The sequence below is a fragment of the Acomys russatus genome, chromosome 6, assembly GCF_903995435.1.
Source record: "Acomys russatus chromosome 6, mAcoRus1.1, whole genome shotgun sequence".
Taxonomy (NCBI): domain Eukaryota; kingdom Metazoa; phylum Chordata; class Mammalia; order Rodentia; family Muridae; genus Acomys; species Acomys russatus.
This window is the reverse complement of record NC_067142.1, coordinates 71,777,281-71,803,831: the sequence shown is the minus strand read 5'-3', so window position 1 is coordinate 71,803,831 and position 26,551 is coordinate 71,777,281. Positions and strand designations below refer to the sequence as shown.

At 42.0% G+C, this 26,551-nt stretch overlaps 1 protein-coding gene across 2 annotated transcripts in view; it reads right to left on the bottom strand.

The window, feature by feature from the left end:
• Sdccag8 (SHH signaling and ciliogenesis regulator SDCCAG8) overlaps window positions 1-26,551 on the bottom strand; it is a 202,186-nt gene that overhangs the window by 137,881 nt on the left and 37,754 nt on the right. For both annotated transcript variants that reach the window (XM_051147966.1, XM_051147965.1), the window contains 3 exons: window positions 16,650-16,802; window positions 9,365-9,499; window positions 5,789-5,905 (listed from right to left, as the gene is read on the bottom strand). In XM_051147966.1, coding sequence (XP_051003923.1) covers window positions 5,789-5,905; window positions 9,365-9,499; window positions 16,650-16,802 — 405 coding nt within the window. The remainder of the gene's footprint in view (window positions 1-5,788; window positions 5,906-9,364; window positions 9,500-16,649; window positions 16,803-26,551) is intronic.

The following is a 26,551-nucleotide window of genomic DNA, read 5'->3' as shown; positions in this document are numbered from 1 at the left end:
AAACCACACTATGACAGTTCTGAGTTCAAGCTACAGTGGTGTTTCTGACTATGGACCATCAATTCTCCTGTGGCTGATTCTGATTCTTTTTTTTTTTTCCCCCCACAATCTTTATTGATGTACCATACAACTTTTTTTTAAAGCAGTGTATGCAAACTCGTCTCCTAAGAAAAGTAACAAATTCATCACAAGTGTCTGATTGTCACCATTTCTCTTGCATTTGGGATGGCAGTCTCAAAGTAACCTGCAACTTTCTGGCAACTCTACCTTCTTTCTCTAAGAACCATAGCCATTTTCTGCTGTTGGCTAAACCTTCTGCTACCAGATCCACCACTTCCACCATCATATCCATAGCCATTACCATATGGACTGCCTGAGCTTCCTCCACCAACACTGCCTCCTTCATAGATCCATAATTTCATTGCTTTTGCCTACTATAATTTTCAAAATCATTTAAAATCTGCCAAAATTCCCTCCTTCATCATAACAACCATCACATCCTTCTCCTCCACTGTACCTACCACCTCGGTTTCCATACTCTGGACCACCACCACCATCGTCTCCTCTATTATGATAACCAGGACCACCACCACAGCTGCCGCGTCACCCCTAATGCATTGTATTGACCTCCATAACTATCTCTGATGCTACCATCTCCGCCACCACAGCTTCCTCCTCCACCAAAGCTTCTACCACAACCAAAACTACCCCCACCATCGCCCAAGTTTCCTCCACAAAGTTGCCATATCCATTTCCCTGAACTCTCTGTGACCAGCAGACTGCATCTCTTGTTTAGAAACAGTCCCTTTAACTTTACAATTATGGTCACTGACAGCATGGTATTTCTGAACAAAAATTCACCAGCTGTGTTAGGATCATCAAAAGTTTCAAAGGCAGTCATATCCCACTCTCCACTCAAGTGTGGAGACTGTTCTGACCATTGGCTAGATCTGGGTAGGGGTTTAAAGTTTACCGCCGGTATTGTCCTTGGCTGGTGCCTTAGTTTGAGCGGGACCCCTGGGCCCAAATCTGCCTGCCCAAATCTGCCTATCATTATGTTCTACTTGTAGGTTTCTAGGACCCTCTGGATCCTTCTACTTTGCCATTCTACCATGATTCTCTCATCTAGAGTCCCAATAGGATGTGTCCCCTGGAGGGGGAGCCCTGGTGGCACTCAGAGGAAGGACAGCAGGTTACCAAGAAGAGACTTGATACCCTATGAGCATATACAGGGGGAGGAAGTCCCCCTCAGGAACAGTCATAGGGGAGGGGAATAAGGGCAAAATGGGAAGGAGGGAAGAATGGGAGGACACAAGGGATAGGATAACCATTGAGATGTAACAAGAATAAATTAATAATAAAAATTTTTTTAAAAAGTTACAAAGGCAAATCCTCTTTTTTTTTTTTTCACTCTGACTGACTTGCAGAACTTAGATAGTTTCAATCTGCCATACTTTTCAAAACAGCCTCTCAGATTATATTCTTTGGTATCTTCTTTAACACTACTAAATTTTTTTCTTCACTGTTCAGCAGGCTCTGGGCTTTTCAGACTCCTCTCTAATAATGGCTCTCATTAGTTCCCCCAATGCCCGTCAACCCTGTGTAATCCAGTACACATTGCTTCATTCACCTCTTCAACACAAGAGCAAGTTACAAAACGAAATCCAATGGAATGTTCTGTTAGGGCCCCGCATCACCACACAGTCTGTAGGTGTGCCCCATTTCTCAAAATGTTCTCTTAACCTATTATCTGCAGTTTCAAAGCTCAGACCATCAAGAACCAGCTTTCTCAACTGCTCTGTCTTCTCTGGAACATGCCTCCTACTCCCTCGCCAGCAGCAATGGCCAGAGTTGAGCTGAGCTGGATGTGACCGAGCAAGAGTTTTACCTCCATTTTGAGACCAGACTCTTTTAACTGTAGTTTTTTTTTTTTTTTTTTTTTTTTTTAATAGGACCAAGAGGAAGACATAGTTGGTGTTTGCAATCCCCCTACTAGTGCAGTGGAGATAGGATGATCGCTAGGGCTTGCTGGAGAGCCCATCTAGTATGAGTGGTGAACTTCAGACTAAAGGGAGAGACTCTGTCTCGAAGAAGGTTGACAGCATTCCCAAGGATGCCATCGGAGGTCATCCTCTGGCTTTCACATGCATGTGTGTACACATGAACACACACACACATGCAGCTTACAAGCTGCTATAGATCACATATGTACACTCAGTTCTAGGTTACCTATGAGGCTCTACATGTAATGTGTACTTCCTTATGCTGTATATATTTAGTCCCAAATTAAACAACAAATTTAAAATGGCACGATGAGGAGTGGAGCATAAAAAAGAGGAAGAGTACAAGAAACTGAAGAATAAAGAAAAGGAAAAAAGGAAAGGGAAAAAAGCCTTCCTCTTGGAATGCCCTCACCATCATTTTTATCTTTTCTGAACAAAAAGTCCTATATTTTTACTTGTCCTGGGCCTTGATCAAAGGTTAGGAGCAATAATGAAACATCTTTGAGACTCAACTATTAAATTGAAACTGACCAAAAAAAATTCCCACAATGTCTACCTCATTTCAAGTCAGCTAACCTGGCAATGCCAGGGTTTCCTAAAAGTTCCTGAACTTTAAACATAGGGCTCTGAAATGATGTAGCTTGCATTTCAGAGTCTCTGGCCCCTTCTGGAATCCGATGAGCATCAAGCAGCACGGTGGCCACATGCTCCAATAGTGCATCAGAGGATGAAGGCGCTGCTCCGTTAGCCAACTGGCCGTTTTAGGAGTACAAAGCACACAGGGAAGCCTTCTGTGGGAAACGGAATAGATTATAAAGTTGAAATTTTTACTATGCGTCCTTTCACTTCCTTTAAAGAAGACAGTGCTGCAGCATTTGAACAGACAGAGACACACATGCTTAGCATTTTGGAATAAAGCAACTACGAAACATTTCTGAGACAGGGAAATGCGAACATGGGCTTGGTGTTACTTGCTACTAATTATTGTTAATATCCTTTAGTGTGATAATATGATAATATGAAAATTTCCCTCATAGATAAACAATAACGTATTTGTAGGTGAAATCTAGTGTCTGAGGTTTGTTTTAAATATTTATGCAAAAAGAGACGAGGAAGACAGTGAGAAGGAGGAATTAGAAAATAAGATTAAAAAAAAAGAAAATAATAAGATAGAAAAATACGATAATGAAGGTGAAGTTAAAGAGAAAAAATTGTGAACAGGATGGAACAGGATGGAACAGGACTGACACATCAGGAACGTACATACTCGAAATATGTAGGTTGTTTATAATATTCCTTTGTTTCATACGCTTTTAAATTCTCATGATAGTGTGTGTGTGTGTGTGTGTGTGTGTGTGTGTGTGTGTAAGTGTGTACCTGATATTTGAAGGAAAAAAGAGAAAGAAACAAACAAAGAAAGTAAGGGAGGAAGAAATCAAGACACAAAGTTCCCAATCTGTACACCAAATGGCTTTTGTTTTCGTGGTGCAGAAGCAGCTCCGGAGACTGACAGCAGCTCTCTAAGCTGGAGCTGGAGCGATACAAAGGAGCTGACGGGAAGGGTAACTCACCCATGGGTCCCGACAGAATATAAAGAGAAAAGAAGAAAGTGGGCGGAAGAGACAGCCATTGTTCCTCCTCTAACCTTTCTTTCTAATTATGCCAGAGTCAAGGCTCAGGTCACAAGGAAAATCATTTTGGTGGTCAACCATTTGCCCTGTTTTGTATACATCAAAGAGGCCCTGTTCTCACCACATTCCGATCTCACAGTTTCCCACCTACTTTCAAAACCTATCAAGTGGCCAGATTAGCTAAAATATGAATAAAATGACCACATTATGGGGAACACCTGTTTTCAAACCAAGAGACAGCCTTCTGGTTATGATGACTGTAGGATATATAAGGCTTTAAAACTAAATATGCTTTATACCATTGTAGGTATTTCAGATAAATGCTAGACATGTCCAGCTTTTTAAAACTAAATGTAAATTTCTCTCCTGGGTACAGATGGTGGCCAAGCTAAATAGCTCTTCGGTCTTACAGACAGAAGGTCAGGTCATGGCTGAGAGACCAAAGTACAATTGCTGTTTTGCTGCTGCAAATCATCCAGGGAATGAGATGCACCACTTTCTACAACTGCGTGCTCAGTGCAAAACAGTTATAAAGAGACCTACAAGGTCTTCCGTCTTCTGTCTCAGATTCTGTCCAAGGAGAAACAGTACCGGGCAACATCTCCTAAGCCGCCACAGTTTCCTCCTTCTCCACTAAAAATCACTAGGGAAAAAGGATTTCACTACATCGGGGAACAGTGACAAAGGAAAACAATTCCTCCACCTTCAGACTCTGCACCAGTATGGCTTGATTAAAAATAAGATAGCATGCTAAAATAACAGACACCGGCAGTGATAAACTAGGTTCTGCATTTCCAAGTGATACTCTCTTCTTGTTAGGGGATTGTTTTCTAATCACTAAAACATAACATAATTTCAAATCATTCCAAATCCCTTTTGTTCTGTGTTCTGTTTGTCAAAAATGTTATACTTCTAAAGTGCTATTTAATAACTCAAAAGATATTTAATATTACAGAGTGTGCCAACGTAACTGTAAAAACCTGTAGGCTATCAAAAGAGAAGCATGCTCCATTTACTTAGCAGTCCTAGGCTTCAGTCACTGACTGAAAGAGCTTTCCATCCCACTATCAGGTACGCCCCCTACTGGACAAAATGAAATCTGTACACGGCAATATTCAAAGATCTAAGATTGTTTCATGGAGAGGTATAAAAACTACTTTTATTCTGGTTGCCTGGGCTTCAATTCAGTACTAAGGGTTTCAGCTGTGATTTGAAATTTTTTGCACAAAACTTCATTAGCACTTTCATATTTAGTACGTTTCCCAATTGCCTTTATGTCATTTGTCATCAACAGCTGATGGGTTGAAAGGGAAAATATGTTGAAAATATGATAGAAAGCCTTGATTAGAAATATGTTGTAAAATTATTTGGAGCAACTTACTTCTAAATTGTAAGGCTCACTCTAAATTATTGATACTGATACCTCAGTCTTATTATTTTACTAGAATACACAATCTGCTTTTCCTGGCTATAAAGAATGCAAATCTTCAATGGCCTATAATGTAACATAAAAACAGAACACCAAGAGTCAATCTGCCATAACTTTTTTCTTTAAAAGCTTTCCCCATAGTCAATTAAAATTGGAGTATCTATACAATCTCAAGAGAGTTATAACATAAAACATCTGTTCAAACTGAAATGGAAGCAAGTAGCATTTTCCCTAACCTTTCTAATTCACTGTATCTCAGCTTCTCGAGCAAATGCATTCATGGCTATCTTAGTTAAAACTGATCCAATTCTGCCAACCATCAATTTGATTGACATATTTACATATCAACTCATCTCATCTTACAAATTTTAAAGTTTCTCATTTAAAATTGGATGCAAGTTGGCATCTTTCAAGAACTTTATGTACGTATATTTTAGGTTCAAACTGTGCATTAGAACATTTTTAAAACTTTTCTAAGTAATAGATACATATCCAAATGTATATTTATGAACTGTCAAATTGGAATTTCATATGCAAGCAGTTGTATTCTCACCACTTCATGTCAGGAAGCTATAAATGAAATTCTTTTAATAGTATAAACTGGGCCTTTACATTAGTTTGAAACAATATAAGAGAAATAAACAGCTTAGGGATAAAAACACACCAACTTCAGAAAACACGTCACTGACATTTTAACAGCTGCCTGTGCGTGTGTCTTCCCTTACCTGATCTTTAATTTCAAGATCCTTTTGAGACTTTGCTTTATATTCTCTGTGTTCCTTCTCTGCCTCATCCTTCTGCATTTTGGTTTTATTCAACTGAAAGCGCATCTCTCCACACACCTGTTAGATTGTAAAAAACGATCAATACCTCTGGAATCCACAGAGCAATGCCTACAGTGAGATCTTTTGGTGCCCCCTAGCGGACACACAGATAAAGCACAGCAAGACTTTTCTAAAACACTGTTGAGTATGTTTCAAGATTTGGAGGCAATATAAGGAATTACTGAGAGATGGCTCAGCAGGTAGCGACGCTTGCCACCAAGGTTGATAACGTGAGCTCAATTTCAGGGTCCCTCATGGAAGAAGAGAACCTATTCCTTCAAGTTGTCTCCTTAGTTCCATGAATGCCACAACACACACACACACACACACACACACACACACACACATACACACTCAATTAATCAAAAACAATAAAATGCATAACTAAGAAATTGAAGTAAATTTTCAGGATTATTTTATATTAAATAGTTTTAAATGAATATCATCAACAAAAGGCACTAAAATTAGACTAGCTAAAATTAGTAATTAAAAGTTAAAGTATGTTATTATTCACACATTTGGTAAAACATTGTCTCTATATTATTAAATATTTCTTAAAATACTTCATCAGCTAAGCTTTTAAGGAAAATTTTATAAGAATTGTTCTTTGCTAATAAACTATATTATTAATATTTAGGTGTATAATACCAGAATTTACTGTTAACCTTATAGATAGCATCAATCTTATTGTTCTAGGTATACAATATGACATAAACACTATAAAATAACTTCTAGTAAAACTCATATGCTGGCTTTTAAGAATGCTCTACAATTATAACAAAGCCTTCTATATAAGTGGAAAATATACATTCAAAGTAAAATAACTGTGATTTTTTATCAGATAATTAATACATATAATATCTTTAAAATGTTGCAATTTATTTTTCTCTAATCAAGGTCACTCACATAGAGAAAAATAGAATTATCAGAAAAATCTAAATAAAGAAATGATGGCTCTTTGCTGTAACCAAGAACCTGTAGAAAATTGAGTTAAATCACAGCTGTTTTTCTGCTTTTCAAATCTTGTCGTTTAATGGTTGTATATTATCCAATGGTTATTCTTGCCTGCAACTTTTCAATTTGGCATTTCTTTGAAAATGAAAGTTTTAAGGCTAGGAGTGGTGGCACACGCCTTTAATCCCAGCACTTGGGAGGTAGAGTTTGAGGCCAGACTGGTCTACAAAGCGAGTCCAGCACAGTCAGGGCTGTCACACAGAGAAACTCTGACTCAAAAAACCCAAAAAAAAAAAAAAAAAGTTTTAGAATATTGAGAAATTAGTTTCATTATTCCTGAGATATTAAAATAGAGTAAAGAATGAACATACATGCCTTCCTTTGCTCAAATAAAAAGCTCTTTAGAAACAATAAAGGCAATAGAGTTTAAAAGTTATGACAAGACAGAAACACAGCCAACAGTGTCTCTTCAGGTGCAGCAGAAGGCAGAAGGCCGAAGACACATGCACACCCACACACATGCACACACATGATGCACACAAGTCTATCTTCAATGCATAAGAGTTGGTTTTTCCATTCAAAAAATTGTAAACTGAAAATGCTAAATAAAATTGAAGAGTTATAGAAAAATCTCTCACGTGTTCCAAACTGTTTGGCTTCAGGAGGTCTACAGATGAAGTGAACAATTCTCAATTTATAACACCAGAAAGTAACAATTCCTCAAGTGTGATGAGCAGTGACATTTATCTCAATGTACTCAACAACAAATGTCTGATGCTAGTCTTCTAAAAGGCCATTTTACTCTTTCATTTTAAGTCATTTTCTTATTCTTTTCATCTCATTGCTTACTATATTCATCCACAACACTTAAACTTCTTCTAAAATAAACCTAAGCATTATAGTGAGCCAGAATTATTATCTCAGGGTCGGAAGGTATCTCAAAGTCATTTACTGTAAGGTGTCACTCTCTGATGCTTGAATCCCTTTGGACAGCTGTAGAGACAAGAACTCGTCCCTTACATCACTAGTAGCCCCGTGTGTCACTCTCCTGCCCCTGAGGCCTGGGATAAGAACTCTTCATCCCATCACCACACTTCACTAACAGAGGGGTTTCCCACACAGAACCGCACAAAGTACCACGGGGCTCACTTCAAACCTGCATGCCAGTTCCTCTGCAGACCCTGCTTGCACCCTGATCTCCAGACAGACGTGGCAGGCATGCTGGCAAACAGAAGCTTCTTAGATTTCTTCATTAGCCAGTATGATTTTTGGAAGTGGAGAATTAGAGAGGGAAGAGAAATAGCTCTTTTCTGTAAGTTGTATGTGTAAGTATGAATTAATGTATAAGCTAAAAATAATTATGATTAATCAAATATAAAGCAATGGAAAATATATCAAAGTTTAAGGACATAGGTTGTCATGTTAAAAATTATCTGTGAATTTAGTGATAAACAATGAATTTATTTCATTTGTATATTATGTATGGCACTATTTGGTTTCTTACTAGCCAAGTGATTTACTTAAAGTCCAGACAAACTAGCATTTCTTAAATCAATTAAAAGCCACTATATGTTTTAGTTCTCACTTCATTGGTGAGTGAGGCCCAGGGCACAAATGTCGCCGTATCTTAATATACACCTCAAATATCAATAAGAGAAGAATTTATGCTACATCTAAGATTAAATTAAGGCTTGGTCTAAAAAGTGTGTTACAGGAGCAGATCTGAGGAAGGAGCAAGAAAAGGGGACGTCTCATATCAAGCATGTCTTGAGCAGCTGCTGGTACGACTGTCCTCAAACTGTCTACAGAGAGACTCGCTGCCAGATAACTAACGCAGGAAGGTGAGCCTTGTTAAAGACGCAATGAAAGCCAGAGAACTATTCACATGTCTGTCTGGGTCAACTGATTGGTATAAATTAGCTTTGGATTTTCAGTACGATGAAGGAGGGCAGGAGGAGGGAACTTGCATAATGTCTGTTCATAGACTCTTTAAGTTGCCCTTTGCTACTCTTGAAGTATTCTTGAAGTTATTCCAAACTTTTTTCTGACAACACTCAGAGCTTTGGATTATAGGAAAAATGGTTTCAGCTGGGCGTTGGTGGCCCACGTCTTTAACCCCAGCATTCTGGAGGCAGAGGCAGGCTGGATCTCTAAGTTCAGCGCCAGCCTATTAAACAGAGCAAGTTCCAGGAGGGCCAAGGCTATACAGAGAAACCTTGTGCCAGAAAACCAAAAAAGAGAGAAAGAAAGGAAGGAAGGAAGAAACAAAAAAAGAAACAAACACAGAGAAAAATGGTTTCCAAGTAGATAAGAGGACTCAGGGTATGTGAAACCCTGAGGTAGATCCCCCAGCGGAAAGAAAACACTGATTCTGACTTGCACAGGAGCACCACAGCACCTATGTACCCACCCTCTTAACACACACACAGAATAATAAAAATAATAAATAAATAAATTTAAAAGAAAAATGTTTCCAAAGAAAGCATGTACATAGGCAATCATTAAAGCAAAACTTGCTCAGACCTTTGTGACGTCCACTTCCTGAGATGCAAGCTGGCTCTGCAGCTCCTCCAGCTGACTGACAGCGGAAATCTTCTCCCTTGTAACCTTTTCAACCTGGGCCTCCAGCTTGGCAATGTTCTCAGAGAGGATCAACATCTGTGAGACAAAACAAAACAAGACAAGACCTCAGCAATGGCATCTGAAATAAAAATGTTAAAAAGTCGTTTCATTAGGGTCAGCGTCTGCACAGCTCCTGGGCTTTATTTCCCTGTGGGTTAGATATGCCCACTTCTCTAACCCCCCAGCTCACCAGCCTCATAACCGCCGGTGGCTCCTTTTCCCTGGTCCACTCCCTGGCCTGGAAGCTTACAGGGAGATGGTGTAAAGGCTGGCTGAAGCCCTGAGACAACAGAGATGGTAAGTTACAGAACAGGCTGCGATGGCGGCATTTCTAAGGGGCATGGGGGAAGCAGGGGCCCTTAGGTCCTTTCCCACATTGACATTACCCATTAGAAAGGATCATCTGAAGTGAGCAAAGACAGAGGGACTGAGTAGATAGAGGGGATGCCCTTCCCCCAAATCAACACAGGGGTTCGCTGAAGTTCCTTTGTTGACAAGCCCCACTTATCCTCCGATTATTTAGTGTTCCTCAGTCCTGCCAGGAAGCAGATGTACAACTGTCTCCCATCTTCCAGGAAGCCCTCCTTGACTTCCGGTTCCCAGCACAGCGCAAGGGATCTGTCATACCTCAGGGCTGCTACTCAGCTGCTGTGTGTGGGAACACTCACACCTGCTCTCTGGACCTGTTTCCATTCTCATTGTCGCTGTCCATGCCGTCCTGGTTGCTCAATATTCTGATAGTTACCCTGGCATGCACTCCGACAGCAGCTTTAGCATATACGCCTCCTCCTCTGTATGCTGCGGTCAGGGTACTTAACTGCACCATTTCATTGTTTTTAGCTGTCTCTTTGCTTTTTTTTTTTTTTTTTTTTTTTTTTTTTTTTTTTTTTTTTTTTTTTTTTTGACTACAAGTTCCTCAAGGGCACATTCATTAAAAGGCACCAAATGTTCCCTGACTGTATGGATGAATAATTAGGATAAATGGCTTTTCTGAGGGGGTCTGTAGATAGAACCAAGCCCTACTTTTTCCTCCTCGGGATTAGGAATGCTTTCTAGTCCTTAGACTTAATGGCTTTGCTCTGTCAGTGACTCTAACTTTTCCGTGCTACCTTTTTAGTTGAAGTAACACACTGAAAATGAAGGAAGGCCACCCTAACCCAGAACAGAGCATGTGGCACATCTCCTCCATCTGTTAAAGAAGGGACAGCGATGCTTGGGTGCTAGCACAGTCCCTGACATGTGTACGTTGTTCTATAATTGAAACAACTAAAATTTGGTCATACAAATAAGGTGAATTAAACTTTTTGGTTCATACATGCAAAAAAAAAAAAAAAAACTAGTGGAACAAGAGACAATATTGGGGATAGGGGGGTAAATATGATCAAAATATACACATGCCTGAAAACACACTGATGAAACCCATTATTGTATGTAATTAATGTATGGTAATAAAACTCTTAAGATATCAATATTGAACAAAAGTTTTGGTAAATTAAGAGCTTTACAGCAATAAAATGATGTCAGGTGTCTGCGTCTGAATTATATAAATAGCATACTTGACCCACATGCAAATAATGAGCCCTGAAGACACTTTCTTATTTAGAATGATCTACTAATTGACTTTTCTGAAAATCATGGAGAGCTGTATATTTGATTTATAGTCATTTACATGTCCCAAACATTAAAAGATTTTCTAAAAACTTAATTTGCACATAGAATTGCTAATAACAAACTACAAAGTATCTTTGTGCATATTACAATCTGAACCAATAATTAAAGGTCAAAGGAAAACAAACAGCAAATCGAGTATCGTTTAATTTCTATAATTTAAGAACTCAAATTAATTATTATCAATATCATAAACCTGTGATTATAGGTCTCCTGGGCCCATAGAGCACCAGTAAATTTTAGTGACAAGTTATTAAAACTAATATAGTACATATTTATGTGGTGATAAACCCGTTAAACATATGAAGAATGCTCAGCATTTCAAGTAAATATGCAGACATTTATTTTGCTAGCTGTAACTTCTGTGTCAGTTTCTATTACGAGGCATACACCAAACCCCTCCCTTGCTTGGGGCCCCTCCCCCCACCACCCATCATTTAGTTCCTCTGCCTACTACCTGTCTGCTACCCCCTGTCACCCACTCCCTGAGCCGCCCCTCCTGTTGTCACGCCTTCTTTTCCCCCATGCCCACCATCTGGAAGTCAGCATTGCGCTGCAGGAGCTTCTCCAGCCACATCTGTTGCAGAGCCAGAAGTAACACGGACAGCTGCAACCCGGCTGGATGTCCAAGGCATTGACATCGGGTAAGTCCTTTAAACTTTGACAGGGCCAAGGGAGAACAAGGACACCTAGGCTGGAAGAGCTTGATCGCAATTTCTGCAAGTGTTTCCAGTACACTGAATATTGCATGAGGTGGTAGAAGAGATATAAGAAATCAGGGATTCTGTCAGTGGGTTACTGTCAAGGGGAGCAGCTAAGAAAATGTGTAGCTGGTAGGGGGTGATCAAATAAGCATATGATAAATGATGGACCAAACTAACAAACCAGAGTGGCTCGGAGCAAACAAATACCATTAGTGAGGCATGAGACAAACTCACGGAACGTAACATTCGTGGGGGAAAGATGCAAACCTGGGCATGTGGGCAAAGGCACCTGGTCTCCTAGAGCTTCCCTCACAAGTGGGGTCGAGGAAGAAGGGGAGACGAGTAAGTCCATGGAGTGTTTCTATTGTTAGGAAGTCAGGCGTGCCTGTTTTTGCACTAACTTTACAATGTAATGATTTTCCTATTAGACTGTATTCCTGAGCTTTGCAGTGTGTTTGTGTGTGTGTGTGTGTGTGTGTGTGTGTAGTGTGTACTTGTTTGCATGTATGCACACATGTGCATGTGGGTACGTAAATACATGTGTGCACAGTCATACTGAGGCCGGAGGTCAGCCCTGGTGTCTTCTTCAATCACTTTCTACCTTATTTTTTGAGGCAGAGTCTCTCACTGAACCTGGAGCTCACAGACTCAGCTACACTGGCTTGCCACCAAGCCCCCAGGACTCCTTCTGCCTCTAACTTCCCAGCAGGGAGATTGCAGGTACACAGGGCCATGTCTGCCTTTATCATGTGACGCTGAGATCCAAACTCAAGTCCTCACGCCTGTAAAGCAGCAAGCGCTTTACCAACTAAGCCATGCCCTATAGGAGGAATGAGACCTGCCTTAGGCAGGAGCAAGGCCTGCCTGCCACATGCATGAGCAGAAGGGGCTTCATGTAGAGTTGGCCCAAGACCTATCTGGCCCAGTGATTGACTGCCCAGAGCCTGGTGACATCACAATGGGAACCGAGGAGGAGGAGCCAATGGGGTCCTGGGAGGGGGTATAAAGGCATGCCCTACTTCAGCAACATAGGAGTCTGCTTCCACCTCACGCTGGACTCCCAGAGTCTGTGTTGTTGACTCCGTGCCAGCTCACCTCTGCCCCCAAGGGTCCTGGGCATGGGTCCCAGCAACAAGCCCCCAGCCCCAGAGGGCAGTTTTGAAAAGCAAACATTTTCTTTCTGATTCTGCAGCTACAGTTAGGGAACTGACAGTCCCTGCTTTGTATTTAACCACACGTGCGCTTTCACACACGTGAATTACACTATTAAGAATATCAAGAGGAAACCTTTCTCATTTTGTTTCAATAAAACCTCATTCACTAGTTTTTGTTGATAAGTTTTTATTCTCGGAACGCATTTCAAGTCTGCTTGAGGAACTGTAAAGGACCCAGAACAGAAGAGTGAAGAAGGCTGTGGGGTCTTTTGCAGGCGAGGAGAGGAGGTGGAGAAAGGAAGGACAAGGGAAGGATAGACAGAGCTGCGTCCTTGCTAGCCCTTAGCACGTGTGCACACTCGTGAGTGTGACCATGGCCCCTGTGTTTGAGGCGTCATCTCCACTACAACTCCTCAAGCTGTGCTATGCAGAAACTTCAGAGACACGGGCAACTAGGTACTTTCTATAGTCACACATGCATTCAAGTCTCTTTAGAGAAAGAATTGTATCAGATTTGGATTAGTGGAAATTGGATTACTTGTATTGGATTAATTTTCAGTTCCCCTGAAATGAGATTAAGAAAACTAAGCTACTTGGTCAAGTTCATTCAAGAGAAAAGGTACAGCTACAGATTATGCGCAAGCCTATCTGTCTGTACTGACATACAGGTACAAGAAAGCTGCCCAGGAAGTCCACTGTACATGTCCTAAAAATAAAAATGATAATAGGTACACGCTCAATTTTATTCCATGCCTATCATGAGACAGACATCATGGCATTTTCTTGTCAAGTGCTTAGAGCATTTGTTACTCCTGAAGGGTAAACAGGGTCCTAGAGAGGTCAAACTCGACTAACTCCCACATCCTTTTTCTCTCAATCCATGTTCCCAGCACCTGGATGCTAGGACTCAGTTACTCCTTTCTCTCACTTTGTGCTAGTACTCAGGACTGGTCCTGAGGTCAAATGTCTGCCAAAGCTTACTCCACTTGTGGAAAATGCAGCACTTCAGACACTACCATTACTCAGGAAGTAACCACCAGGGAGACAGCTGTACAAATGGCCCTGGCATGCCGCCAAGCACACTTCATCGCTGTTTTTCCTTCCTTTTTGAAATTCTCATCTGAATGGTTTTATATGGTGTAGCTACTGAGTCAAACGGTTTCCATGTAATAACCCTCTTCCAAACAAAACTACCCTAGGTGTAAACAATAGCTGTTTTTTTGCAATTGATTCTATTTTCTCACATACACAATAGCCAATTCAAGAGTGCACTGCCCTCCATGCCTTCCCCAGGTTGAACAGAGGCCACTTCCTTCCTCAGAAGTTAGATTATAAACCCTACCTATTCTTTGGAGCTCAGCTAAATTCCACCTTTCCCACAAGGCTTGTCATGATCACTTGCAGACAGGGATCAGTTCTGACCCTCTGCCTCAGTCCTGCCTTCCCAATGCCATAAGGCCTTCGTTCCCTTACTTGTGCATATTCATACTTCATTCAAAAATATATATTTGAGCTTGTTCTAAGTGAGAGGCATGTGCCAAACAGTGGGGATGTTAGGTCATATATGTGAGGGACTCACAGAGGGTTAGAGAAGCCAATGGGTCAACTAGCATTTGCCATCAACTGAGCTATGAGAACCTCCAGAGAGGAGCCTAGTTCTGCTTGGGAGGCTCTGAAGGAGACCCCTTCAAAAACTCTGAAGGATCAAATAAAACAGAGATTCCTCTGGGCAGGAGGTGACACCCATGTAAAACTTTGAATAAAAACAAACAAGCAAACAAACAAACACTAGGGCAGATTGGTTGGTCTGAATAACTGGAGAAGTGCAAGGAGGTCAGTGTAGTGGGCAAGGAAGAAAACACAGGGAGATGAGGCTGAAGAGCCAGAGAGAGAAAACGATGGAGAGCCTTCACGTTTTACTCAAGGGGACCAGAATTTTAAAGCAAGAAACTGGCACACTGAGATGCTCACCCTAAAAGATCATTCCACCTGTGACTTAAAGAAAAAGTGAGTTGAGGTGGGGGGCGATGACACCACAGGGGCTGGAAGTGCTATCCAAGGGTGAGAAAGAGGTGACAGCAGGCTGGAGAGAGGAGTGTAAGTGATGTGGGTAGAGAAGCGGGTGCGAGAGGAGCCATTTGTGACAAACAATGTGAACAGTGTTTCTACTGGGGCAAAGAGAAAAAGTAAAGGGGCCTGGGGACCTAAGTGGAATCAATACCACATCTATGAAATAAAGGCAGAGCAGTTCCCAAGTTATCTAAATCCATGGCTGTTAAACTTCAGAGCTTTCTCTAAAGCTTTCTGACTGTGTCTGCCGCATTGTTTCAGAGGCACACAGCTCACTCTCCCAAGTCAAGCATATGGATTCAAAGAAATCCCCTCCAAAAGTACCTTGGTGAGGAAAGAGAAACTAGGAAAAAAAAAAAAAAAAAAAATCAAAGGAAATCAGCTCAGAGGGTTACTCAGTGACTAGACAATGCTAATTTCATGGGCATAGAGCTAAAGTGGGGTGACCAAGAGGTAAGAAAATAAACTCCATGTATGGACAAATCTTGTGTCTGGATTGGCAAGAGAAGGTGAAGCCTCTTTCTTTTACACTCTACTTTATTTGGGGTGTTTAGGCCTCAACCTCCCTTCCAACCTCCCAGCCCTATATAGGAGAAAGAAGGTTAGTGGGGAGAGGGCCCCTTTACCTCTACCGGCTGTTTAGGGTCAATTGGGTTCTTTGGGCTGTACCAGTCTCCGTCAACAGCAGACACAGCCAACAGTCTCCTCCAAGCCGCTAAACCCGGAAGTGGTTCTCTCCTGTCTTTCCAGCCCGCAACACCATCCATCTCTGGTCTCTTCAAACTGCTACAGGCCACACTCCACACCATGCTCTCTCTGTGCTCTTATTTATATCCTCAGGCCCTAGACCACGCCCCTCTCTGCGCTGCAGGAGGAAGGCCTTACCAGCTGTGGAAGCCACGCCCCTCACGAGGCAATTAACAGGTGTGAACAAGCCTAAACTCAAGCTAAAATCCCACACCTGGGATTAGAACAAAAACATATTTACACAACACAACTGAGTTTAGAAAGAAACTCAAACTTCCATTGCAAGAGGGAGGAAGGAGAGGGTCTGAGCTGGTTCCCAACCTTGAAGGCACACGGGCAACGCCAATACACTTGAACCCTCCCTCCCCCTGCTCTTTTGATGGACTGAGTTAGGGTACGGTGAAAATGTATTCCCCTGAACTTAATTGCTCACATGGCTATCCCTCACTATCCTAATCTTCAGAATCCTTCTGAAAAAGTGTCTCAAGACTGTCTAAGCTGGGGAGACTGTATGCATGAATGAATGTATTTGCTTAACAGCCACCTTTCCCCCAAAGTCTGCACGAGAGAGCAGTATTGGCTCTGTAACTGCATCCCCAGGACCTCCAGTTCATCTGTTGAAGTTCAAAGAAAGGCAGAAAGGGATGCACAGAAGGACAGCAGAGAGGCCAGGAGATAAGCCGGCACAAGGACTCAGGTGTGCATATCCCCACTGCCAGGAGCTCTGCGCTGCTTCCTTGCCAGGATGGACCGAAACTGTGACCCAGAGCCAGTCCCTCTCCCTTACACGCCACCCTCAGAGGCACTGCCACGGCTGTGGGAAGCATCTAGCTCAGTCAGTACCTTTGACTCTGCGTCCTCCCTCTCTCTGGTGACTTCTTTCTTTATCATCTCCTTCTCAGATGCCCTTTTTTCCTGCTGAGAGGCAAGCTCCTTGTCCAGTCTTTCTGTCTGTCTCTGCAGCTCACTCTTCAGCTGCTCACACTGGATCAAAGCCTGCCAGACAGGAGAGCAAGAAAGGAGGTCAGGAGTGGGCAAGCACGCCAGGGGGAAGTGAGAAATTACACCTTCTTTTATTGACAACGGTTAAGACCCACTCTGCAGCCCACTTGGCTGGCTGTTCACCACCACCACTCACTGTCATAGCAGCACCCATGTCACACTCGCTCCCAGGTTCCATTTCACAATTGAGGCTCCAAGACCAGTCAGCTGGAGAGTTATGGTGGCCTCAATGGTGGCCACAGAATACTCAGAATTTGAAATGAGATCAGAAAAGCTAAGTCCCTTGGTATTTTTAGTTATGTGGTGATAGTACATTATAGAATGCATGTGAAAAATATGTTAACATCTCACATACTTATTATTGAAATATTTTAATTCTTTAAATGACTAATAGAAAAAATTAAAACAAACACTGAATACTGTAGTTTATTGCACATAGGTATCTATTAACACTCTATTAATAAGGTTCCCTTAATATAACTAAGATTTAATTCATTCCCCTTAAACACAAAACTTGCTGCTTCCTGTATGAGAATGGGTATCTTGCAATAACAGTAAAAGTTCATAATTGAAAAAAAGTCACAATTTTTCTTTTATCAAAATTAGCCACTGTTTTCCAGAAATAAAACCTCTCTCACTTCCTTAGGCCACATTCATAAGGCTACCATAAGAAACCTTAATCAAATTAAACTCCTATGGTAGCTCAGTCCTCTGGCAGTGGTTTATGCCCATCAGCACTGCCCAACCTAGGTCTCACAAAGCTCATGAGTGGTATGATTATAACGTGGACAGTGAAGAATGGTTAAGATAAAAAACAGAGGTGACAAGTTCATGCTGGCGAGAAACAAGGGGTATGCTCCTCTATTGCTGGTCGGAGTGCACACTTGTACAACCACTTTGGAAATCAATTTGGCACTTTCAGAGAAAATTCAGAATCAATCTACCTCAAGAGCCAGCAATACGTTGGTTATATACCCAAAGGACACTGCATTATACCACAAAGGACAGTATTCATTCAACTATGTTCATAGCAGCTTTTTGTAACAGCCAGAAACTGGAAATAACCTAGATGTCCCTCAACCAAAGAACGGCTTAAAAAATGAGGTTCATTTACTCAGTGGAGTATTTATTACTCAGCTGTTAAAAAATAACATCATAAAATTTGCAGGCGAATAGATGGAACTAGGAGGAGGAAAAAACGCACCCTGAATGAGATGCCCCAGACCTAGAGACAAACATAGTACGCATTCACTTATTAGTAGATATTAGTTATAAAGTAAAGGATGATCATGCTACAAGCCACAGACCCAGAGAAAGCTAAGTAACAAGGGGGCTCAAGAGGGGGACACACATGAATCGCCATGGGAAACAGAAATAGAATGGATATTGTGAGGGAGAGTGGGGATGGGAACAGGAGGGATCAGGTCGGGGAAAGATGGAAGGAGAGAGTATCATGGGAGACAACTGGAACTGGGGGAGTATGTGGTGTGGGTGGCAAGGTAGAAACCTAGTGCAATGGAAACCTACGACTCCTAGCAATGGGGGACATGGAGCCTGAACTGGCCATCTCTTTTAACCAGGCAAGATTTCCAGTGGAGGAACTAGAACACCAACACAGCCACAAACCTTCCACCTATAATTTGTCCTGCCTACAAGATGTGCTGGGGTAAAGGTGGCTCAGAAACTGGGGGAGTGGCCAGCCAATGACTGTTCCAGCTTGAGGCCCCTGCCACAAGAGTGACATCCCTGACACTGCCTGGAGGGTCAGGAACCAGAAGTTGGGTAGCACAGACACCAAAGAAGAACCAAACACGACGTAATAATACTCTGCTATACTCACAGACCATAATCTTCATCAGAGAAGTTCCATCCAGCAGCTGATGGAAGCAGATGCAGAGACCCACAGCCAAACATTAGGCAGAGGCCAGAGAGCCCTGCGGAAGATGGGGATGAAGAATCGTAGGAGCCAGAGAGAACAAGAACTCCACAAGAAAAGCCACAGAATCAACTAACCCGGGCTCACGGGGGCTCAGAGAGACTAAATCACCAACCAGGGAGCCTGTGTGGGTCTGACCTAGGCCCTTTGCATATATGTTATCGATGTATAGCTTGGTCTTCTTGTGGGACTCCTAAGAGTGGGAGCAGGGCCTGTTTCTGACTCTGTGGCCTGCTTTTGGGACTCTTTTCCTACCGCTGGGTTGCTTCATCCAGCCTTAATACAAAGGGGAGGTGCCTCATTTTATTGTAACTTGTTATCCCGTGTTTGGTTGGTGTCCCTGGGAGGCTTGCCCTTTCCTGAAGGGAAAAGGAGAAGTGGATAAGGAGACTGAGAGGAGAGGAAAGAGAGGAAACTGTGGTCAGGATGTAATGTATAAGAGGATTTTTAAATTTGAAACCATAATCAATGGATACGGAAATGGCCTTGGTGGACACCACTAGGCTTTATGCATAGCTGTGCTGCTCTCTGCTGAAAGCTAAATACAGACAGAAATATCTAGGACATGTGAACTCTCCCTCCTTCATGAAGAATGCATTCACGTTCAGTTCTTTATTGTGGAAAGTTTCTGTTATCCTAAATTATGAGAGTCAATTTCAAATGGTTTTGGTTAGCCAAAATCAAATACAAGTTTGACTAAAAACAGTTCTCCAAGGGAGGTGGCCCTAAGCTAAATCCTAGGTGAACAACTCAGAAAGTAAATTTTAAATTAGATTGTAAAAGAAATGAAAGAGTATATTTTTTTCATAACTGAATTCCTGGGAGCCTGAAATACTAGGAAATACTGAATTCTAGTGTAATTGTGCTAGCAATAATGACTTTAAAAAAGATGAACCCTGTAACTACTTGTATGAATACAGAAAACCAGTATATCCAAAGAAATTACCAGCTAAACAGAAACGTGGGTGTTAACATCATTAAGTATGAGAATAGTAAGAACGCCTAAGAAATCAGCCCAACCCAAATAGCAAGAGAGAAAGCATGCAGTCCTTCACAGGACTGGGAGGAAATGGTCCTCAGCTGCCTGCATATGAGGCCTAGCAGTAGGAGGCTCAGTGGGAAGCACAACCTCATGTGGGCAAATGTGCCAGAAGCCTTCTGTCCTCTGACAGCCCACTAACAGGAGGATGAGCAGGGATGAGAGGAGCAATGAGTAAACCTTAGGTTGCAAATTGGTTATAATGTCACTAGGTATGTAACCAAGGTCATCACACATTTTAAATAAATTTAATTTTTTACTTATTTTTTAAAATTTATACTTGGTTACAATGAAAGAAATAGGAAGATATAGCAACACTTGGAAATAAAAAAATTAGTCATCGTGTGTGTGTGTGTGTGTGTGTGTGTGTGTGTGTGTGTGTAAGCTAGAGTTCTCTACCACGTCTCTACCTTAATCTCTGAGCCAGCATCTCCTACTGAACCTAGAGCTCACCAATTAGACTAGTTGGCTATCATGTCCCAGAGACCCTCCTGTCTCCACCTCCCCAGCAGATGCAAACTCGGGTCTTAGTGCTTGGGCAGGAATCACTTTACCCTCTGGACCTAAATCTTGAGACCCCTGAGATCTAAACTGTCTCTCTTACACTGGACCCCAAAACTTATAGACTATTTACAGGATACTAGTCCTTGTAATTCCATTTATTCATTTTCCACAACCCTAGTTGATATCTAACAACAAGGAAACTAAATTATCAAAGACTAGATACACCATGATCATGTCCAAGTGGGCCTGCCCCTCATTTTTCCTGGGGGATCTGGTGTGGTGCTTTCTTCCTGTCCTTACTTGGTGGAAACAGCTGCTAGCCTTGAGGATCTGAGAAATTATGTTTTCCCATGCCAGTAGATTCAACCCAAGCTTCTTACTTTAGTCATTTCATGCTGTCCCTATCAATGTTTATTTTAAAACATAACATATTGGATATAGTATTTCTAATTCTACTTTTATTAAGCCAACAGATAAATATAACTATCATAAAGGAGTCAAAAATTTCCACAACAAAACTGACATCTGTCAACTGAAGTTTTCAGTCAGAAACCCATCTGTAATATCTCTAATTTCCCTCCCAGCTGTTATGGATAGTTTCCTAAAGATCCCAACAAAAGAATCATGAATAATAAATTAAGATGTTACATGGATTTATTGTTTATTGTTATTGAACATAAAATTTAATACTTACAAATACAAATTTATTTTTTCTGAAACAAAGCCTATTAAATAAAAATAATTATCAACACACTTAAGCTTCTTATTTATGAATAAAACAAGCTATTACTTTTAATTTATAAATACTTCTTACCAGATAAGTCTACATTGAGACTATTTGCATAATTGTGCATCAGTCAGTGACCATGTTTTGAGAAATGCATATTATATAATTTCACACTTACATAGGCCCAAATGTTATAGGCCATGTGTCTGCCTCTGACACAATCAAGAGACACACTAAATACCAGGTGAATGAGGCAGCTGTTGGTGTAATTGTACACACAGTTTCACAGTGATGTGTGTGTGTGTGTGTGTGTGTGTGTGTGTGTGTGTGTGTGTAGAAGGGATACAGTCTAAAATAATGATAAACAATAGAGCAATATGTAAGGCAATAACACAGTTGCTTTTTATTACTGAGGGATATATATATATATGCCACATTTGGATGTAACAGTATGCTTGCTTATTCCAACGTGACCACAAACACTCCTTTTAACACTACCATTTCAAGTAGGTGACAGGAATTTGTCACCTCTTTTATGATCTTCTGGGCTCACTGTCCTATATGTAGTCTGCCTTTGTCCAAAAATGGCATTGACAGCTTGTTTTTGTTTAGCAGCAGAATTCCATGCCTGTGAGTGGAGTCCAATGCTCAGTGTTTTTCTGATAGTTTTTCTACTCCAAGTTTCTTATGTCTGTTTTTTTTTAAATCAATCATAATCCAAGACACAAAATGAAAGAGAAATGTCCTTAGAAAATATTTATTTAACCTACTATGTTGTCACTTTATTTATATATTTGGTTGGTTGGTTTGGTTTTTTAAGATAGGGTTTCTCTGTGTAGCCTTGGCTGTCCTGGACTCGCTTTATAGACCAGGCTGGCCTTGAACTCACAGAGATCTGCCTACCTCCGCCTCTACCTCCCAAGTGATGGGATTAAAGGCGTGCACCACCACGCCCGGCTGTTTCTGGGAATTTTACCCTTATTTAGTTCCAGGTCATTCTTTTTTCTCTCTAAAACTTATTTCCAGTTGTAATAACTTACATGTCCAAGTAAATTCCTCTACTGAATACTTGCTATGCATTAAAAGCTTTCTGAGGTTGGGGATTTAGCTCAGTGGTAGAGTGCTTGCCTAGCAAGCGCAAGGCCCTTGGTTCAGTCCTCAGCTTTGGGGGAAAAAGCTTTCTAAGCATCTAGGATAAAGCCATTTTATTAACCCCATCAAGAAATGTTAAGTACTTCTCATCACTCAGGTGAGAAAAACAAGGCTTTCAGACATGACATAATTTGCCCAAATCGCAGGTCTAGAATGTGGAACAGTAGAGCTCTGGTGGACATTGTGGTCTTCTTATATGAGATATTTGTTTTCTAATAAACACATCAGGTATTGTCAGTCACTACAAATGTAAATAGTGCTTTAAAGCAAAGGCTTCTACCTTGCATACAATACAAATAATGCCCACTAGATGGCAACAAACACCAAGCAACTAAGAAAAAAATACCTCCTACCTCAGATTTAAAAATTTAAGTTAATACTCCCCCAAAGCAAAATTCACATGTCTTACTATAACTTTAGGTAAAAACTCATAGACTTCCAATACATCATGTAAACCAGTCTTTGTCTTCATTCCTATCAATTCAGTGAAAATGCCGGATTCACCGTATGCTTAATCTTTAAAAAAAAAAAAAAAAATTCATCTCTAATACATCTCAACCCTCAACCAGTTTCCCCGCCCTCCACTGCTCCCAGTCCCATCCCCACCTTCCCCCCCCCAGATCCACTTCTCCTCCTTTTCCCTTCAGAAAATAGCAGGCCCCCCAGGAATATCAGCCAAACACAGCATAACAAGATACAATAAGACTAGGCACAAACCCTCATATCCACGCTGTGCCAGGTGACCCAGTAGGAGAAAAAGGGTCCCAAGAGCAAGTAAAAAAGTCAGAGACGCCCTCACTCCTACTGCTAGGAGTCCCACAAAAACATGAAGCTAAAAAAAACCATAACATTTGCAGAGGATCTGGTGCTGTGACAGCCACTTCAGTCTCTGTGAGCCCCTCTGAGCCCTGCTTAGTTGATTATGTGGGCCATGTTCTCCTGGTGTCCTCAACCCCTCTGAATCCTGCAATTCCTCCTCCCCCTCACCATGGGGTTCCTTGAGCTCTGAGGGTAGGAACCTGATGGAGATCTCCAATTTGGGTGCCCTCTCCACCTAGTGTTTGGCTGTGGGTCTCTGCATCTGCTCCCATCAGGTGCCAGAGGAAGCATCTCTGATGACGATGCACTAGCCACTGATCTATGGCCTTGTTCATTCTTAACCATTAAAATGTAAAAGTTCTTAATTATCTAATATCACATTTATTTTTAAAACTTCTGACTAATTTCACTTCAATAAGCATTAGTTGTGCAATGAATATGAAAATGGCACGTGCAGAACACAGTGTTCCACAGAACAGTCTTTCAGTGGGGACAGCTCCAGAAAGTCAGCATGACTTCGTGTAACAACACTGGACTTCAGAGGAGACAGAGGTTAATTCAAAGAAGAAGCAGGGGAGTTCCTACGGAGCCTGCCACCTGAGCTGAGCCTCCTTTGAGAAGCAAGGATGCCATATATAAGTACAAAGCAGTTGGGACTTATGAAGATGCTCGGTTACATTCACATTCTTGAACTGTATGACAAAGTGTAGCAAAAGATAACTCTAGGAAAGTTGGAGAAAAAGCAGACTGAAAGATCTGGAGGGCCATGCTGAAGAGAGATCTCTTCCTATACTTTAATAGGGGAGTCCCTGGAGGAAGATACTTACAATCCAGAAAGCCAAAGACAATGTAAAGGACACACTGGAATGGGAAGGACTTGGGAGAGAGCATTCAGGAGGCTACTGCAACTGTCTGCACACAGGGCGGAGAGTATATAAAAACCTGAGGCACAGCGAGGTGTGGGAGGTGAAAGGTGTGCACAGTTGAAAGGGGACTCTGCAGAGAAACAGCATGGAGAATGACTTGAGTCACGGAAAGGTATGGGGGACAGCTGGAGATATTTTAAATGCTGTAAGCTAGAGTTGCTGGTGAGATGAGATGAAGTCAGTGTGCAAACAGACAGCAAAGATGTGGTAGGTGGAAAGTGTGGCTGTATTGAAGATGCTAGCAGAGGATTAATCACACAAGGTCTAGGAGCAGCAAGAATTATGCCTCAAGTAAAGAGCACTGACAGGAAAAAGCCTCGAGTTGGAGTAAGCCTCATGTGGAGATAAACCTTGTGCAGGGGTAAGCCTCCTTCAGGGGTAAGCCTCATGTGGGGGTAAGCCTCATTTAGGGGTAAGCCTCATGTGGGGGTAAGCCTCATGTGGGGGTAAGCCTTATGCAGGGGTAAGCCTCGTGCAGGGGTAAGCCTCCTTTAGGGGTAAGCCTCATGTAGGGGTAAGCTTCATGCAGGGGTAAGCTTCATGCAGGGGTAAGCTTCATGCAGGGGTAAGCCTCATGTGGGGGTAAGCCTCATGCATGGGTAAGTTTTATGTAAGGTTAAGCCTCATGTGGGCGTAAGCCTCCTTTAGGGGTAAGCCTCATGTGGGGGTAAGCCTTGTGCAAGGGTAAGCCTCGTGCAGAGGTAAGCCTCCTTTAGGGGTAAGCCTCCTTTAGGGGTAAGCCTCATGCAGGGGTAAGCTTCATGCAAGGGTAAGCCTTGTGCAGGGGTAAGCCTCATGTGGGGGTAAGCCTGTGTAGAAGTAAGCCTTGTGTAGGGGTAAGCCTTGTGAAGGGGTAAGCCTCATGTGGGGGTAAGCCTCGTGCAGGGGTAAGCCTCATGCAGAGGTAAGCCTCATGTAGGGTAAGCCTCCTTTAGGGGTAAGCCTCATGTAGGGGTAAACTTCATGCAGGGGTAAGCTTCGTGCAGGAGTAAGCTTCATGCAGGGGTAAGCCTCATGCAGGGGTAAGCCTCATGCCAGGGTAAGCCTCATGTGGGGGTAAGCCTCATGCAGGGGTAAGTTTTATGTAAGGCTAAGCCTCATGTGGGGGTAAGCCTTGTGCAGGGATAAGCCTCGTGCAGAGGTAAGCCTCATGCAGGGGTAAGTTTTATGTAAGGCTAAGCCTCATGTGGGGGTAAGCCTTGTGCAGGGGTAAGCCTTGTGCAGGGGTAAGCCTCGTGCAGGGGTAAGCCTCGTGCAGGGGTAAGCCTCATGCAGGGGTAAGCCTCCTTTAGGGGTAAGCCTCATGCAGGGGTAAGCCTCATGCAGGGGTAAGCCTCGTGCAGGGGTAAACCTCGTGCAGGGGTAAGCCTCGTGCAGGGGTAAGCCTCGTGCAGGGGTAAGCCTCATGTGTTCAGTGGATATGAATGAAGGAAGAATGACTCCCAAGAGATAAGGCAAAGCAGAGGGCAGGACTAAGAAGTTACTCTGAAGAACATCTAGTAAAACAGACCCAAGAGGTGTTCACAGAGCCACAGAAAATAGATCCACAGGAATACAATGCCAGAAAGGGAAAAAGACTGCCATGAGACTAGACAGCCAGCACTTCCAAAGCTAAAAGATGGGTGTGAATGGGATGAAGACGGAAGCGAGGATTGATAATGAGGAAGTGAACAACTCAGTAAAATGAATCCAATCTAGAATGTGCTGAAAGTCTGACTGCACTGTGACTGGAAATAATAGGAAAGTTACCTAGATAGACAACTCTTGAAAAGTCTGCCACCAAAATGATGGAGAAAATACAATCAAGGCCGGGTGAGGCAGATGCTGCAGGCACAAACAGCTGGAACAAGACTAAAATGCCAATGCTTCTTAATGTGACTGAAAATTTAAAATTGTAACTTTAAAGTCCTATTGTATCATTTGATGCTTTAGACAGTGATAGCAAGAGAGTTCTTATTTCTGAAAAATACATAGTGGACACTTTTGGCCCAAGGAAAATTGTGGGGTTTTTTCAATTATGAACTTCTACTAGTGTTGTCAAGTGCCCATTCTGATAACAGGTGGTAGTTTTATGTTCAATGGGAGTGAACTAAATTTTAAGTTGTATTAAGGAAGCTTTATTGGTAGGGTTAATAAATGTCTGTATATAATACAATATTCAATATGTTCTAGTTTGAAATTTTCACACTTATCATTTAGATAATTTAAAAAAACTTCTAATGATAAGGAAGAGAGAACTCAATAGTTTTCTCATATGTTTCATGAGGCATTATCACCACATAACTAAAAATACCAAGGCACTTAGTTGTTATGAGCTTATTTTTCCAATTCTGAGTATTCTGTGGCCACCATAACTCTCCAGCTAACTAGTCTTGGAGCCTCAACTGTGAAGTGGAACCTGGGAGCGAGTGTGACATGGGTGCTGCTATGACAGTGAGTGGTGGTGGTGAACAGCCAGCCAAGTGGGCTGCAGAGTGGGTCTTAACCGTTGTCAATAAAAGAAGGTGTAATTTCTCACTTCCCCCTGGCGTGCTTGCCCACTTCTGACCTCCCTTCTTGCTCTCCTGTCTGGCAGGCTTTGATCCAGTGTGAGCAGCTGAAGAGTGAGCTGCAGAGGTAGACAGAAAGACTGGACAAGGA